Source organism: Siniperca chuatsi, linkage group LG22 (genome assembly GCF_020085105.1).
Source record: "Siniperca chuatsi isolate FFG_IHB_CAS linkage group LG22, ASM2008510v1, whole genome shotgun sequence".
Lineage (NCBI taxonomy): Eukaryota > Metazoa > Chordata > Actinopteri > Centrarchiformes > Sinipercidae > Siniperca > Siniperca chuatsi.
In genome coordinates this window covers 12,156,882-12,175,345 of record NC_058063.1, presented here as the reverse complement: position 1 = coordinate 12,175,345, position 18,464 = coordinate 12,156,882, and the positions used below count along the sequence as shown (strand labels likewise).

General features: G+C 38.7%; 2 protein-coding genes across 9 annotated transcripts in view; one reads left to right on the top strand and one right to left on the bottom strand.

Annotated features, from left to right (window-relative positions):
* Positions 1 to 53: 53 nt before the first annotated feature.
* Positions 54 to 12,882, top strand: LOC122870731. 5 transcript variants are annotated; one of them, XM_044185122.1, is made up of 19 exons: positions 54 to 243; positions 447 to 469; positions 1,629 to 1,695; positions 1,842 to 2,083; positions 2,195 to 2,275; positions 2,365 to 2,424; positions 2,545 to 2,703; positions 4,787 to 4,954; positions 6,206 to 6,238; positions 6,655 to 6,718; positions 6,818 to 6,908; positions 7,011 to 7,152; positions 7,913 to 8,017; positions 8,253 to 8,352; positions 8,556 to 8,784; positions 10,430 to 10,504; positions 10,646 to 10,748; positions 11,389 to 11,504; positions 11,871 to 12,882. In XM_044185122.1, exons 1-19 carry the CDS (start codon positions 219 to 221, stop codon positions 11,968 to 11,970), a joined length of 1,983 nt encoding a protein of 660 aa, XP_044041057.1. In that variant the 5' UTR covers positions 54 to 218; the 3' UTR covers positions 11,971 to 12,882. The 5 variants fall into 5 exon arrangements, with proteins under 5 accessions (XP_044041057.1, XP_044041056.1, XP_044041058.1 ...); XM_044185121.1 differs by having other exon boundaries at positions 1,839 to 2,083; XM_044185125.1 differs by having other exon boundaries at positions 57 to 243; positions 1,634 to 1,695.
* The window catches only part of LOC122870734 (zeta-sarcoglycan-like), a 42,370-nt gene continuing 36,091 nt past the window's right edge, over positions 12,186 to 18,464 (bottom strand). For 3 of the 4 annotated variants that reach the window (XM_044185142.1, XM_044185140.1, XM_044185143.1), the window contains 3 exons: positions 16,983 to 18,320; positions 13,976 to 14,020; positions 12,186 to 13,617 (listed from right to left, as the gene is read on the bottom strand). In XM_044185142.1, the coding sequence (XP_044041077.1) occupies positions 18,129 to 18,320 (192 nt within the window). In that variant the 3' untranslated portion in view covers positions 12,186 to 13,617; positions 13,976 to 14,020; positions 16,983 to 18,128. The remainder of the gene's footprint in view (positions 13,618 to 13,975; positions 14,021 to 16,982; positions 18,321 to 18,464) is intronic. The other variant, XM_044185141.1, reaches the window with a different exon arrangement.

Here is an 18,464-nt window from a genome sequence, read left to right as displayed (position 1 = left end):
AGGTGCTTTGCCGGGAAGTAGTCACAGCGCGCATGCGTGAAATAAAAGCAAGTTCCGTCTGTTCACGCGATGCAGAAAGTAGTTGAGAGCGCGCAAACAACATGCACGTAGGAAAAGTTAGAGGCTGCAAACATTAGTGTTAAATTAATGCAGTTTTCTGTGTAATTAACTCGAATGTAAGAGTATAATAAGCTGTGGGAGGGCATACATTACTAACCATGGAGATATTTAGAGACGAGACGGGTAAGAAACTGCTTATTTGCCTCTTATAAGAGAGTTGGTGGCTACTTAGCTAACATTAACAAGCTAACGTTAGCTCGTCCGGACCTTATTGTCTTAGTTGGACGTTACCGCTAAATACAGATAAATTAGGCCAACCCTGGTGGTTTTATTTAACGCTGATACTGCAAGATTTTACATTGTTTGCTTGTCTTCCTCTTTTTCAGAGTTTACAGATATCCGAATGGTCGTAAGTACACCTTTAAAACTCTTTGATGTGATGTATGTGTCCAGAAGCGAATACATTAGGGAAGCGCCCATATGTTGGCACTTGTGTGTGGCGATATTCGCTAACTTAGATATTATATTGCCATCAGCATGGGCACATGTCCTCAATGTAGCAGCAGCCGTCGTGCATCCTGTAATGTTACTTTAAAGCTAGTAATGGATTAATCAGAACATTTCAACTTTGATCAGTCTTGCTGACTAATGTCTTTTTGGATACACTTTAAACAGTGCACGTACTCGCTTCCTGTGTATATTCAGCATTCAGAAGTACGTTGTGTGCGTAGCTAACTCACTTCTCATACAAAACAATGAGCCAAACGGCGTTTTTACACACCACAAGCCGCGAGTTAGCTTTGCAACATTACAAATGACTCTGACACTCACAGGAAAGGAAAGCAAAGCCCCCTTTCCTGTGCCGAATGCCACTCTACATTGTTTACATTTGATAGCGCTGTCTTTTCTTTGCTCATGGCTTGCATGTTCTACTCTGTGCACTGCTGGAAGAGCACCAGATACAAAACAATACAGGGACTGGCTCAAAATATTACCGAACAACATCGTAAGAGCTTTTGAACTAGATCACATTATCTCACTTGATTACACAACTCTAAAAAGTTCAAATTGTGTAGCACGGAAAACAAACTTGGTACCACTGTAATTGATTTCCTGGCCCTGTGATAAACAAAAACGTTAGCCTGACTTTGTATACATGCTATATTGTTTCACTCCCTGAGGCTTTGTCTCATCATGTAGCATAGTGTTTTCCTCATATGCCTAACATTACTCCACTACCACAAACTACTTTTAAAGGGTGTTGTTGGCTTTTAGAATATGGACATTTTCACCAGATTAGATATAATCTTCAGAGTTGTTCTTTAAATGTGTTTACTGTTGTACCAGTGAGTCAGCTTACCCTGGGTAAAGGAAAGTGAAACTTAAGGATGCAGTTCTCCAGTGTCAGTAAACTCACTGCAGCTCGAGGTCACAGTCAATACTGGCATTGGCACACAGCTTTGTATGTAAAGAAAATTAAAGTTTCAAGGCTGAAGGTGCCGAGCTTATCTGATAGTTGTAAGAAACTATGTGGAACTGACATTCACATCTCTCTTTCTCCTGTCTAGCATAGGGTTGTGGATATGTTCGAGAGACGTCCTGCTATTCAACGAATAGTGAGACTTGGCCTTCTTGGTAAGAAAATATCACATTACAGACACATGTCTGTTTTCAGTGTTTTATTTGTGAAATTGCATTAACTTGGTTTTACGCATTTATTCAGGAATTCGGTTTATGAAATGTGTTGTGTCAAACTTATAAAACATTCTCTTCCGTAGCAGGGATGGACTATGGTGATGAGCTAGATGTTACAGGTGAGGATGATTACGAATATGACAATTGGGTACATGGTCATAACAATTCCCATGGATACCCGAGGCTGCCTGACAGGCGTAGTGATAGAGGATTAAGTGGGAACCGTACAAGGTCATCCAGCTCTGGTTATCAGCCTCCACAACATTACTACACTTCAGCTTGTGACCTTCCTCACCTACCCTCTGTGAAAGTTCAGGGAAAGGAGAGCGTAAGTTCACTTCTATTTTGTCTGTCTTGTCAAGTTAGATGACTTCATTATGATGTGAAGTGATTCTACAGAGTTCAAATGGTTGAAATTTGTTTTATTTGCGACTTTTAGGATACTGAAAGAAGAGCCAGATTATTACAAGAACCGAAAAAAAACAAAGGAAAGGCAGAGAAGAAGCGGCTTAAGAAACAGGTAAATTCTGAAGCCTCCAATGTGAGTTTTACAGTAATGAGTGAAAATTGTGTAAATTAAACTTCATTGTGTGTTATTCTTTCCAACAGAAACAGAAGGAAAGAAAACGTCTTGAGAAGGAAAAACAGAACCCCATAAAAAGTGAAGAGGTAATGGTCATTTGTGTGCAACATCTTTTAAAAGTAGTGCAAATGGCAGCCTCCAAAAAAAAAATAATTAAGGTGCGCACTCATATTTTAACAGGCTTGTTTTTGTTTTCTGTTTTACAGGAAAAAGATGATGCACAGCAATCTAAAGCGGAGGAGAGTAAACTAGTTAATGATAAATCCAATTTGGCTTCAGCAAAAGATACAGACAACAGTGACAGTAGTGAAGACGAATCCAGTGATGAAGATAGTGACACCAAGAATGACTCGGGCGACTCTGAGGTACCAAGTGCTCATCTTATCGAATTCATACTCTTATCATTTAAAGAGTGTTAAGCAAAAAGAGAGGTTTTGAATTTACCCCGATGTCTTTGGGTGATATACAGTGGTGTGAAAAAGTGTTTGCCCCCTTCCTGATTTCTTATTTTTTTGCATGTGTGTCACACTTAAATGTTTCAGATCATCAAACAAATTAAAATATTAGTCAAAGATAACACAAAATGCAGTCTTTAAATGAAGGTTGTTATTATTAAGGGGGAAAAAATCCAAACCTACATGGCCCTGTGTGAAATAGTGATTGCCCCCTAAACCTAATAACTGGTTGGGCCATCCTTAGCAGCAACAACTGCAATCAAATGTTTGTGATAACTTGCCATGAGTCTTTTACAGCGCTGTGGAGGAATTTTGGCCCACTCATCTTTGCAGAATTGTTGTAATTCAGCCACATTGGAGGGTTTTCGAACATGAACTGCCTTTTTAAGGTCATGCCACAGCATCTCAATAGGATTCAGGTCAGGACTTTGTCTAGGCCACTCCAAAGTCTTCATTTTTTTCTTCTTCAGCCATTCAGAGACCCCAGAACAACATCCAAAGAACTGCAGGCCTCACTTGCCTCAGTTAAGGTCAAAGCAAAAAGAACATTAAGGCTCGTCTCATTTTTGCCAGAAAACATCTTGATGATCCCCAAGACTTTTGGGAAAATACTCTGTGGACTGACGAGACAAAAGTTGAACTTTTTGGAAGGTGTGTGTCCCATTACATCTGACGTAAAAGTAACACCGCATTTCAGAAAAAGAACATCATACCAACAGTAAAATATAGTGGTGGTAGTGTGATGGTCTGGGGCTGTTTTGCTGCTTCGGGACCTGGAAGACTTGCTGTGATAAATGGAACCATGAATTCTGCCACCAAAAACTCCTGAAGGAGAATGTCCGGCCATCTGTTCGTGACCTCAAGCTGAAGCAAACTTGGGTTCTGCAGCAGGACAATGATCCAGAACACACCAGCAAGTCCACCTCTGAATGGCTGAAGAAGAACAAAATGAAGACTTTGGAGTGGCTTAGTCAAAGTCCTGACCTGAATCCTATTGAGATGCTGTGGCATGACCTTAAAAAGGCAGTTCATGCTCGAAAACCCTCCAATGGGGCTGAATTGCAACAATTCTGCAAAGATGAGTGGGCCAAAATTCCTCCACAGCGCTGTAAAAGACTCATGGCAAGTTATCGCAAACGCTTGATTGCAGTTGTTGCTGCTAAGGGTGGCCCAACCAGTTATTAGGTTTATGGGGCAATCACTATTTCACACAGGGCCATGTAGGTTTGGATTTTGTTTTCCCTTAATAATAACAACCTTCATTTAAAAACTGCATTTTGTGTTTAATTGTGTTATCTTTGACTAATATTTAAATTTGTTTGATCTGAAACATTTAAGTGTGACAAACATGCAAAAAAATATGAAATCAGGAAGAGGGCACACACTTTTTCACACCACTGTACTGATATGTGTATAGTTTAGTTTGGCCACTTAAAGTGAAAAATATGATACTGAAGGTATAATTTGCATATGATGTGATGATAAATGTATATGCTGCATGCCTGAAGTGTAAACATGACATTTGCAAACCATTAATGCTAAACATGGAGTTATTCACAATGACTGTCATTTTGTAAACTATTTTAAAGTGGTAATCCTTAAAGTGCCCCTCCACTCAAAAATTTGATTTTTCTCATGTTTATGTCCCCTAAAATGTCAGACGTGGACTTTATTGGCTTGTTATCTGTGCAAGGTTTGCCACTAGATAGGTGTTTTCACATTTCTCTACTGAAGGGGGAGATGTCTGTACACAGACACCTAGTTTGTAATACTGCAAATATATAATAATCAATGGGCCATAGGCTCAATCACTGTTCTCTTAACTCATTCAGCGATAGTGATTTAACAGACATTTATTTAAATTAAAATCTTCAAGATTGCCACTTTAACTGCTTCCACAGATTAAAATTAACTAACACTCTTCTGCTTTGTAAGCCATAACCACTTAGGAAGGTGACTAATTGTGTGTCTATTCTTATTTTATTTTTTTAAGGAATTGGATATGACAAGTACTTTTGTGAATAAGGCTGCTCTTATAGCCAGGCGTAAACTGGAGCAGAAGCCCAGGCCTGAGAGGAGGGAGAAAAAGAAGACCCCAGTTAAAGAAGAACCTAAAACCGTCCCTGACAAACCCGATGAAGACCCGGAGGTTGAAAAGAAGGTGAGGTATCTTGTATATAAGTCTCAACGGAAATGTCAGGTGATGATTACTATTGACCAATAACTACAAATCCTGTGATGCTTTTAATTGATCATCCCTTAATTCCATTATATCCCCTCTCAATTGGGATGCATTGTTAAATTCATTAAACGGTCAGTGCCTATCCATCCTTAACCAAATTGCATCGTTTAAAACTAGGGAACAAAAATCAAATAAACTCCCCTGGCTGAACAATCACACTCGAGCCCTTTAAGACTGCATAAAATCTGAATGTCAATGGAGAGTCAACAAGTCTGAAATAACACCCTCAAAAACCAAATGTTAATTTATCAGAAAGCAGTTAAGGATGCAAGATCGCCTTACCTTTCTGAACTTGTATCCAGAAAAAACCACAATCCTTAAGTTCTTTAAGGTAATTGACTCTATTTGTAATACTGCCAACCCTTTTCCTGAACCTCATGTTGAGCTATCGGAATAATTTCTTACTCATTTTAATATCTGGATATTCTGACCCAAATTCAGCCTCACCCTTGCATTCTCTCCATTCCCCATGTTAATTCTGTCTCTTACCCACTTTCAACCCATTACAATTTCAGTGTTAAGAGAGTACAGTCTCCCATATGAATCCTATATCATCCCCACTATGCTGCTCAAGGATGTATTTCCTACTGTTAGCCCTGTTATTTTGCAAATCTTGAACAATTCACTGGCCTCTTCTTTTCCCGCATGTTTTAAGCATGCCATTGTGCACCCATTGCTAAAGAAACCTAATTTAGATCCCCTGTCCTTAAGTAATACAGACCTATCTCTAAATTGTCTTTTTTATCTAAGGTTCTGGAGAAAGTAATCTCATCTTAATTAATATCTCTTGATTGATAGGCTCTTACCTCTACAACTGAACTTTTCTCTACTTCCTCTACAGCTAAGTTGTGGTCTCTCTCTCTCTCTCTCCAAAATCATGATGTACCTTAACATCTTTATGCTGACTGATTTACAAAAAGTTGTACATGCTTTTATCTATTCTCGGCTTGATTATTGCAATGCACTTTACTTGGGTGTCAGCCAGGGCTCCCTCTACTGTCTCCAGCTGGTACAAAACGATCACATTACCCCAGTGCTTGCCTCCCTGCACTGGCTCCCTGTTAGATTTAGAATTGATTTTTAATATTGCCCACTTTTAAGGCCTTAAATGGTGTTGCTCCTAATTACATCTGACTTTTTGACTTGGTATGTCCCCTATCGACCATTGAGATCTGCGGATGGGGCCCTGCTGGTTACTCCCAGGTCAGTTTGTGAGAGAGGGTGATTGGGCTTTTGGTATTAAAGCCTACTGCCTGCTGAACTCAGACACACTAAGGCTCTAGCTTATTTTAAATCTCTCTTTGTGAAAGCTTTTGGAAATGTTTTTTTTTTTATGTTTGGGTTTATTTTTTATGGTTTTTATTTGTATTTATTTTGATTTTATTCATTGTTTTTACTTCCTCCTTGCTCATGTTCTTAAGCCGTATTCTCATTTTATCTGCCTTATCTGGTTTTATTTTTGTTTTGTAAAGCACTTTGTAACCTTGTTAAGAAAAGTGCTATATAAATAAAGTTTATTATTACAGATTGACCATGATACAGTAATAATGACTTTGATTTTGCCTTTTGGTATATGGGATAAGGTTGCTCATCTCATTTCTTTCTTACTGGCTGAACAGGATGCTGTTGCCCCCAGCAGCCCCACTTTTGAAGATAATGTAAAAATAAGTACTGATCTTGCAAGTAAGTTTTCTCCATCTCATGTACACAAAGTCTCTGCATTTTTATTCATCTGTAATTTATGTTATCAACGAGAGTTTACTTTTCTCATTTTTTCTATAGATATTGGAAATAGGTTTGCAAGTGCTGGAGACTTCAATATGGCTGTGAAGTATTTCACGGATGCAATTAAATACAACCCTAAAGAGTTTAAGTAAGAACAACTACCCTTTACTTCATTTAAAGTTAACTTACTGACCGTGCTTACACCACCACTGGTGTTTATGCAATGTTTTAATTGTTATTTCTGTTGCAGGTTGTTTGGCAATCGTTCCTTCTGTTTTGAAAAGATGCAAGAATATGTGAAGGCACTGACTGATGCAGAGTTGTCTCTCAACATGTGTCCAGGCTGGGTTAAAGGTCTGTTTAGGAAGGGCAGAGCTTTGGCGGGTCTAAAGGTAAATGGTCTCCAATAAAATCTGTCACCCATATGTGCCCTGTTATAAATGTCATGTCTTAGTTAAGTCATTGTGTGACATGTGCCTTTTCTAAATGACTCTAAGACTTATCTAAATGTATTCAGCGTGCACATTCAGGCAACAGTATCATCCAGTTTCAAGCAGCATCTATCATGTTTAGCTCAGAGTGCTTGAGCCCACTACCATGTTCCTTCATATGAAAATATTTTTGTAATCAAGGCAGGAAAATAATGATATTGCTTTTTGCTGTATTCACCATATTCAGACATACACTTTTGTTGTAATTATGGCCCATGAACCACTGTTTAGTGTTGGCTTTTCCTCTCTATATTGAACTGTGACCACAAAGCCATGGTACATATCAAAATGTTTGTACCATAACACCCTAAATATGATCCAACTCTTAGCAGCTTTTGTAGCTGTGACTAGCTTCTAAGTTAGTCATTTTTCATTAGTGTTTACATTGTTTTGTTTACCCCCAGTATTTCAGGTTGGGATGACTTTGTGATCACTTTGGCCTTGTTGCAACACCATTGAATTAATTCCAAGTGTCACTGAGCTGCACAGGCTCACATTATTTACTCAGACTTGTTTTGACTAGCTACTGCTGTTAACATTAATAACCTGGCTGATTAGTCCAGCAGCATGATAGTCAATGAACCTGAAATTTGATTTATTCCTGAAGTAGCAGGTGCTGTTCAACTTTATTTTTTTTTCTCTTGCTCTCTTCTTCCTCCAGAGGTATGATGAGGCTACCCAGGCCTTTAGGGAGGTTCTCAAACTGGACAGTTCATGTGCAGAAGCTGCCCAGGAGCTGATGCGGGTGCAGATAACACAACTAATGGTGTGTAACTGGAACTGGTTGGTGTGTAGTCACCAATGGGGAGGTAGCTGGGGAAATGGTATCAAAGTGCTTTGTTTCTCAGCTCCTTAGTTTTATTTGACTTGCAGTCATCACACAAAAAAGCAATGTGAGAAAATGACTGATGCCAAAATTGTTTCACATTGAAGAGAATTGCAGACAAATTGATAATCATTCAGTGAAAGTGTTTAACCTGGAATTCTGTGTTTTGTTAAAGGCGTATGGTTTCAGTCGGGAGCAGAGCTCAAATGCTTTAATTATTCATGGGACAGTGAAAAAAGCACTAGAGGTGCTGTCCAAATTAAACCATCAGCCAGGTGAGTGTCTGCCTGTCTGTGATTTTTGCTTTCAAGGATTAACTTTAAATGCTGCCATGCATCAGAGGAAATGGAAATCCCCTTGTTTTGTTGTTGCTTACCTGTATAGAATACATTTCACAAAAGCCCAAATGCTATTGGTTACTTAATACTACTTGTGTGTCTGTTTGTACACTATACCAATTTTAAACACTTGTGTTTAGGAGCTACTCAAAATGCCACACTCCCACCAGCTCAAGTAGCGAATGTCACTGGAGTGTCTCCAGTCCTTTCAGCCAGCACAAACACTGCTCCTCCTCAGTCCCAGGGTGCACCAACAACAGCACTTAACAAGCCTTTAGGCCTAGTCCAGAATATGTCAAATGTCCGGAGTCAACCAAAGCCCATGCCAAATCAGGCCATGAAGACCAACAAAGACCGTCACCCACCACAGTGAGTATAGATTGTCGCACTACGGTGTTCAAAATGTCATGTGTTATTTAAAAATGACTTAAATCAAAGGCTTTCCAGCATATTTTGCAGATCTAATACTAATTGCTGTAGAGTGTGAACCTTCTGTGCAGTTCTGTTTCAATAACAATTTAAAAAATATGGCCATGTCTCAAACTTGAATGTTTCCTTGGTTGAATATTTGCCAGGTCTTGAAAGTATCCATAGTTATCTGAGATTACATTTGGCAGTATATTAATCACAAAGCTTTTGAGATCAGCTCTGCTCGTACACGCTCTATACTCCTGCTCATAACAGTTCTAACTCACCCTCCTCCCTTTAAAGGCAGAATAAGTAGGATACAAAAATAATCCCTCTCAATCATCACTTATGACCCACTAGAAGTGTGTGGCGGTGTCTGTATCTGCAGAAACCCTGCCCTGTATTTTCTTAGCTTGCTGCGTTCGGGATGTTTCTGGGCATCGGCCTTTGGACAGTGGTGCGTAGCCCCAGCCAGTAACAGCGCACAGGCTGTGAGGTCGGGACTATAAAAAAAGTAGCTATCGCTGTCTTTGACTCTCCTCTGCTTTGTCTATGTGTGGGGCTGAGCTTCACTCACACAGTGCAGACAGGATGAAGCCTGGCTTTGGCTGCATTCAATGTGACTCCTTCCCGTAGTGCTGTGCTGAGGTGTGGGCAATTTTTATTTGTGCTTTAGAATGTAACCGCTGTGAAACAATCAGAAAATAACGTTTTATTTCTCTGATTCACTGCTTTGTTCTTGCCAACATTGCTCCCTCTCTTCATTCACTCTCTAGCTCGCTCTCTTGCACGTTGAGATGGGAAGGAAGGGCCAAATCCTATTCTGCCTTTTAAAATAATCAAAATCACTAGTCTGGGGCTAGTTTGGTTCTCTGTCAACTGTTAGATTTCCAGTTGGAGGAGGAGGTGACTTGGTCTGAAAACCTTTCTGTTCTATATCTTCTGAAACTGATAATGAAAGCTAATGTCTGTTCTCTACTTAGTTGAAGCATCTGGTCCTGAGCTGTGTGGGATAAACTGTATAATGACAACAGACTTGCAGGTGGTGCAGATCTTTTTAAGTAATCCTCAACTATCTTGCACATGGAGTCTTAAAAATTGTGATATTTGAATCATGTTTTAGACTGGTTGCATGTTGTAGGGAAAACAGATTAAAATCGTGAATTGACCCCAAGATGAAAAAAAAAAAATCAGGCTTTTCTTTTTTGGCCATACTGCCTAACCCTAGTGACAAGTTTAGTAGTGCATCAATGTGTGGTGTAGAAAACATCCAGTTCCTACTCCTTGTATGATACTTGGGGTTGTTGGAGCTGTACTGGCAGTATTAATGCTTGTATGTGGGAGATTGGATGATGCTCGATCAGTTCTCGTATTGGACAAGCTTAAGTGCTCTACAGGCAGTATACTTGTGGTTATTGGTATTGCTTCTTTAATTAGACATTATATTGTAAAAGCAGAAAATCATTGAATGCTTTCATACAGTTCAAACTTTGTTCTGACTGATGTTTATCTACAAAATAACAATCAGGATCTCTGAATAGGTTGTGCCACATTGTCACCATTGACTTTTAAACATGTTCAATTAATCAATATTTTCTTTCAACAGGGAGCTGTTTCCAGTTTGGGTGGGAAACTTGGTTTACCCAGTCACTGAGCTTGTGATAACCAACCTATTTAACCAGTAAGAGAATGTTGGTTGTTGGAATGTTGTTCATTTTAGTGAGACAATAATGAACCTGACTTTCATGTTATTTCTTATGTTGCTATTATTTATTTCCAGTTCAACCTTTGTAGTCAGAGATATACTTGTCTTCTCTTGCAGGGTTGGGGATGTCCATAGTGCGAAGGTTCTGTCTTACAAACGATGTGCCTTCGTAAATTTTACAAAACAAGAGTATTGTGACGAAGCAATCCGACGCTTTCATGTAAGCACACCCTGAACTCTGACTAATGGTCTTACATTACAATGTGACTACAGCCTGCCTACTTTAGTTGCACTTGATGGGTGTTGTGATTGGGTGGCAGTCATTTTGTTTTCATTGTAAATTGCATGTTTCCCTTCCTGTATACTCCTTTTTCTGATCTCAGTGAGGCCAGTTCAATGCACAAAGGTGTGTGTGTATATATGGGGTCGGCAATGAAACCATAAACCAGTTTAAAAGTTTCTGCAATTAATCCCCTCATATTCAGGTCTGCGATAGGAAATTGCTGCTTTTTGCAACTACAATTTCAACTGGTTGTCTCCAGATTTGTGTTCTTATCAGAAAGTCACAATCACCTGTTGCTCTGCAAGACTGGTCACAAGGCCATGTTTATTACATTTTACTGGTTTCATCTCTTAATTCAGCTACAAATAGCTCATTAGGACTAATTTAGTAGCTATCTGTTCACTCTTAATGACTGGGCTCTTCTGAATTTGGTCCCCCAAGACAAACTAATTATTGCTCCCTCTCCTACATGTACACAATGAGGAATAGGTCTCTTCCAGGACAGTTTATCCGCTTTGTTCTAGCCTACTGCTATTTACCACTCCTATAAAATATTTTTCTTTGTTCATTTCTCCAGGGCTTTGAGCTGAATGGTATCAAGATTGCTGTGAGATACCCTGACCGGATTCCTCAAGGCATGGGCATTTCCAAATCTGCCCTCAAAGCCGACGACCTGCAAGATGAGAATGTGAGGTGAGTGCTTTTATATCTAGCCTAGCTAAAACCAATGCAGTCTGATACAACAAGTCCTGCAATAAATCCTATCATCATGAAGGTTATAATGTTCAGTTTTTGTTGGGGATGTTGATTCATCATTTGAGGATGTAGTTTTGTGGTGCTGTTGAATTATATCATGTTTCAAGAAAAACTGATTAGAACCTTCATGAAGGTAGAATTTATTGCAGGTCTGTTTGGTGTGAACGCATAGTCCCGAGACCCTCCTTTTTAAGTGATCAGGGTTCAGTGGACAACTTTCGCACCAGAGTTCGTTTTATCCAAACCAAATGTGTCGTGTGAAAGCATAGTGTAAATGAGTCACATCTAATCCATTGGTTACAGGCAAAACGAGTACGTTGGTGGGAGGAATGCAGTCGGAAGCCGAAGACCTGTTCGGCCTTACAGACACGTCCCCGACTACAGAAGCAACCACAATCCCTGAAAAGGAACCAGATGCCCATGAGCTGCTCTGGGACTGTCCTCAATAAAAACAATCACTTATACTGTCCAATACATATTAATCAATGGTATCTACAGGGTTTCAGTATTTTTAGTGGATCACAGAACCAATGCTTATTTGGTAGAAGTTTTTAAAGAAGGAATGTTAGCATCAGTCACTGAACATCCCTTTTTTGGATTTTTTTTTTTTTTTTTTTATATAAACCAAATGTAAAAACTTAAAGATTTATGTAAGCTGATGATTCCAGGTATTAACAAAAAAGCTTCTTAATGCCAAAATTGTTAAAGCCGTACCGGTATATTGAAGGGCCAATATTATAGGTATTTTAGGATATTGGTATTTTAAATGTAAGTATACAGGAAAATAAGTTTATAATTTACACATTTCATGTGCTAAAATAATTAGAAATGTGTCAAATGAATGTCTATACGAGACTCTATTCATAAATTATGGTATTGGGCCCCAAAATCCAGTATCCTCTAAAAATGATTGCCATTGCGTTAAATGGTCTTTTTTAATTTTTTACAGTTGATAATACAAACAGATGCAGGAATCATTTTTGGTATACTTATTAGTGATGTTGAACATGTTTTACAAGAGCCTATAGCCTGTATCTAAAGGATCTGTATTCAGAAAGGTATTTACTATCACTATACTTCTAAAACAAGTTGCAGATTTTTCCTGTCTTTCTATAAACAATCCTTGTTATCCTCTATAATACAATAAGCACTATTTTGTTGAATACTTAATTACTGTTTAATTGCTCATGGTTCATTTTCATTCATAAGTGGTTGATCATGTGGTGGCATATCTGGTGTATTTTATTCAGATGCCCTCATTAATTATGGAGTTTGTGTTCTTAATTCAAGAATTAAAGATTCTTTCACATTCTGAGTTCCTGTCTCATTATTCCAACATGGTTTTTAACCACTAGGGGGCCCAGAGTAAAGACGGGCTGTTGCCTCTGAATTGTTTACCCAATTTCCTTAAGTACAGAAAACACAAAGGACATGGCAGCTTCCAGTTACATTTTGCCTAAACCAAGAACCCAAAATAACTGAAAATGTTTGGATAGTAAAACATGGCATATTGGAAAAAGATGTTTAATTTTGATGGAACTGCGTAGTAATGTGTCACATGAGCACAATATAAACTGAATTAATGAAATGGTATTTAAGATTACAGATTAATGCAGGACCCACCTTGAGGTGCTCAAAATCTTTAATTGGTGTATTTGAGTGGTGCATATTTCTCAACAAATTTGCAATTAATTAAATTATGGCAAACTAATTGACTTACAGTGGACTTGGGGCTTTCAAGGCCCCTGGGGACATGTGCCCTCTTTGTCCAGGCAGTAATCTAGCTTTGAATTTGAGTTGACTGGATTTTCTAAATGTAATCTTGAGGTCCACAAGCCATTAGATGGCAGCACAAGCTAAGTATTGGATCTGCAGTGAACTGGCAATTTGAAGACTCTGAAATATGTCAAAATAATTCCTAGATAGTGGAAACTGTTCTTATTACAGCACAACTTTGTGTAAGATTATTAGATTAGATATTCTAAACATACCATTATGGCACACTGAGATGAAGTCCTGTGCTGGATACAGAGCACTTCTCCTGCAGTACCTGGAACAACAGCACAAACAATTTGAAAACTAGTCATCACTATAATTTGGTGTACAGTGTTTCTTCAGTTTAATGTGAAACTGAAGTAATGAACAGTAGTGCTGGTAAATACTCTACATATTATAGGTTTGTGTACTTTTTCTAATCACATTTCCCTGCAGCCTCAATTTTGACAAGTTCAATCTATTGTGTGGGTGACCGTGCATAGCTGCATTATTTATAACGACATCTACAAATTTGCTTGCAATTGGTAGATAATGTGTTTTACATAGAGACACATAAGTAGAACATGTATTGCCTAGAAAGCTAGATAAGCTGCATTCAAGACATTTCTGCCTTGAACATCTTGAAAAATTACCTGTTTGCCTCATGGTTGATGTTGCATCATCAAACACTGTACAATCTGTGGATTGAGAGTGATATCATCAAAGTTTGAAAGGACACACGGCTGGCATCCTAACAATATGGCTACACCTTAAAACCATACCTCATCATCTTCAGCAGCTGTATACTACATCTGCAGATAATGTTCATCATTTCTGACAATACCAAATAAACCTGCAGAAATGTATTTTAATCCCAATGAGCCCCTGAGGATGTCACATTGATGTTTATGTTAAAGTGAGGTCTCAAGGTCGCAGTGAAGAGTTTTCTTACATACTGACCCCAACACAAATTAGTAGTATTAACAAAAAAATAAAAAATGATTTAAAATAAAAGTAGGAAACAGTTACATGCATGCAAAGCTCAGCTAAGATCATAAATACGGTACATTCCCCATAATTAAAAATGCACTTCACATACTGACAATGAAATAAAAACAGGCTGTATCTTCAGATAAAATGATTCTTTTCATTAATGAAACTCAGCATGTCATTCATCTGATGTGATCTGGATATCATCCACATTCAGTTTTTAAAATCATATGCATACAAAAAGGCATGAATCTAAAACAGCCACAATCTCTGAGGTCTTAAGCATCTGGTGCCTGTTGGAACCAAATTAATGTTTCAGCATGATTAGAAATGCAAAAATGAAGGTCTTTAGCCAGCAGCAACAACATTCAACTCCCTAATGTGAAATGCAAGTGTACACCACCTTTCACCTGTCATCCTACTCGCTTAATATGGGGTTTGTGTATTACTGCTGGTGGAGGAGAGTGAGTTATTAGTTTGGAGATTTGATGAGACTTTCTAAAAAGCCCACAAGTCATGCATATATGCAGAACAACCCTTTGTCTCAGTGTTAATTAGGTGATTTGTCAAGACAAACAAGTTGGTGTTAGACTTGCAACAGGGTCACAGGCTCCGTCCTCATTCAGGTCCTGTTTCAGCATCTGCTCTGGTTAATCTCAAACGTGTAAAATACTCTTTTAAAGTGTAGACTCAAAAGTCTCCCAAAGAAACTAATGACATCAGTTGACGTCACATATTCATAACTCTTGATCAACTGTCCTGCTGCTACAGAGCCTTTCCACGTTCTTTTGGAAAATGATATTTAAAAACAACAGCTACAGTAGTTCTTGCAACTGATCTGGCTTTTTGATGGTGACTTTGGGCTTAATTAGAAGCAGAGAACTTGTGATGTGCATCCGGCCGTGACCGTGCAGCAGCAGGCTACAATAATATCAGTTCTTAACCCGAGTCTTAAAGTCGTAAACGGGTCTTAAACACTCTCCTCGGGCCAGTTCTGTTCAGACTGGGCCAAGGAAAGCCTTTATAAATGTTCCAGCCTCCACCAGGTGAAATGCTGAAGCATCTTTCCTGTATAAGATGCAGAACATCAACATAACAGGAAAGAGGGGTAATGGAATATACCAGCTGATAGCATCTGTAGAAAGTAGGTTTGAGTAATCTCCTCTCCTTTTTCAATATGGAGTGCTGAGCAGGTTGTTGTTCTCTCTTCCAAACTGATTTTGTTGATCTGAAATCTCCATATTTTGTCTTAAAGCTTTCAAAAACTAAATTAAGAAGGATAAAAAACCTCAGACTGGATTTGTTTGGAGTCATTACACCGTGCTAACTTTTAGATTCACTTTCAGTCACTTCTCTGGATTCTTTTTTAAATACAGCAACACTCTGTAATGTTGTGTTGATTCTTTTTTGCTTAATAATCTCTTAACTCTCATACAGGCAATGAAGGCTTCAATTTAGAGCTGAAATGGTTTAATGATGTTTCAGCAAAATACCAAAAATTCTCTAGTTCCAGACTGTCAGATGTGAATATTTGCTGGTTTTCTTAGTCGAGAAAATAATCAACAGATTAATTGATAATGAATCGTTAGTTGAAAGTAATTGTTCCACATATTTCTAGAATTCAAGTTAGACTCTTAATATTTCAAACTTATAGACATGAGGTGACATCACCATATGCACAAGTCACCACGGTTCACTCATCTGGGTGGTCAACACAAACATTCTGCAAGAAAACGTGGCTGAAATGAGCTGTGGTACAATGTGCGGCACAAATATCGGAAGAAAGAATTCAGACACATACATTTTCATTGACCGCTACAGGCTGTCTGTAAAACAGAAGAGAAGAAAGGCTAATGGATCACTGCAATTTGGTGAGACAATTGGAATCCAGGTGGAAAACTACGTAATTTCCATTTTGTGTCTGGTATGATACATGTACAATCATACCGTAAAACTGTTTTTGGTCTACTCAGTTAATTGCCTGACTCTCTCATATGACAATTATCCTTTTACTTTGTGATATATTTCTTTGTTTTCCTCCTGGTACAGGTATCAGAGCACACAGTTTTATTTCCAACATGTCTGTTTTATCTTATATTGTTGGGTATTTTATTCCATTAAATGTTTGTATTATTTTAATTGTCTTATTTCATTTGCCTCATTGCAGTCCTGAAATGTTTTAATCCTGGGTCAACCACGTAAAGCACTTTGTAACTTTGTTTTGAAAAGTGCTGTATAAATTAAGTTTAATATTATTATTGTTGTTATTGTTATTCACAGCAGCCATAACTGCTTTGTTTTGCCACTCAGTGGTGGTGAGGGGAGCTGTATCATATTAAAAAGTCAGTGTGTAAGCTATATGCATGATTTACAGACACTGGATTAAATACATTTAAAGTTTAAATTAAATGTAATAATTATTTTGGGGATTTTGGATTTGTCACTATATTTGTCTTGAAAAGCATCAGTACAATATGTGACACCAGAATGTCATTTAGGCAAATGAGTTGAATCTGCAGCATCTCAATGAACACCCTAAATAGCAAACAAAGAAACTTTCATAGTGCATCTTTGCAGCATAAAAAACATCACAATGCCACTTAAAGACTCAGTGAGCGGGAAGCGGACGGGGCGGCTAAGTTCTCATTAGAATGCCATCATGGCTCTTACCAAACCGGCCTGCCTCTGCCGCAAGGCGATGATGGAGGACGAGGAAGTGGAGTGGAGTGAGTCTTTGCACCCAGTCAGGCCTGCTGCATGTGCATGACACATGGCTGCCTGCCTCGCTCTCAGCTGCAGCGCCAAGGTCAGCCAGCCTCTCGCGTCAAACTCCACAGTGGAGTGCTGGCTCGGAGAGAAGTACAGTTCACACGCTGAGCGGCATTTTAATATGCAAGAGTTACTAGCAGGTAATTAGTGAGAAATGTTTCTTTACATTTAGCAAGTGGATGAGTATCAAGACCTAAAAAGATGCAAGATAAAGAATTTACTGAATGAAATGTTTGTAATATTAAGTTTGTTATTATAATGTAATTCTTTCATGTTGTAATATCATCATCATCATCATGAAAAGGTAATTATTTACCTTAAAGTGAAGTCCTGTGAACCTTTACCTGAATCTTCAAAACAGCATGTTTATATGTTTTAACTGGTCTTAATCACAGTTAAACTTCAGGTACAATGTGTGCCACATAAAGACATGTTTAATTTCAAATCAAACAGCCGCTGACATAGTGGAAAAAAACAAAAATATCTATTGAGGTCATTAAAAAAAAAAAAAAAAAATCGAAAATCTGTTTTTTTGGGGGAAAAACATGACAGAATTGTGCTTACTTTCTACCATCACAACTGTAAAACCTTTAACTATCTCTCTCTGATTGGACGGACAGGTTCAATATTAGTCACAATATGACTTCTTTCAAAGCTGAAGGCACCTGTGTTTTACTTTTTCTCATCTGTTCTCTCTAAATCTTGAAAACAGTCACTGCATGTCTACGATGAACCTAAAGTAGAAAAATAAAGTGTGTCCTCTAATATAAGGTAGTGGAAGTGTTCCTGTTCGTATGAGATATTCCTGATTTCAGCTCAGACTGCCATTCCTTAAACACTATCAGCGGTAAAGTCCTGACCTCCAACAGAGACTCGGATGCTTCTGTACTAATTGAACTCTGACAGCTCAGACAGTGAAGAGTTTGAGCTCCAGCTCCGCCGTGGTGAGTTCCACTCTCCGTCAAATGTACCAACGGAGGAGACTCAATCTCAGCAGCTCCAGAGCAGATGTTAAAAGTGTCCCAGGTTCCCAACGCTGCTCCCAGGTCAGCTCCAGAGGCAGATGTTGCTCATAGCCTGGCAGGTGGAGCTGCTCTCTGCAGGAGAGAGGTAGATCTTGCCGCTGGGGCAGACGCACACCTCGTATACGGCCTGTTCCTGGGAGGCGTCGCTGGATGACGCTGTATAGATGCCGAGCGGGAGGCTACCCAGCTGAATGGTGTTGGCATCTAAAAGTATCTGGAAGGAAAAACATCAGAGACGTGCTGGAAGTCATTCAAATAACATCACAAACAAAGGTGCCCTGAAGTGATGCATTACTAGCTCGAACTGATAAATGACTCTGGTGCAATCACTAAATACAATGTGACAGATGGAGTGAAA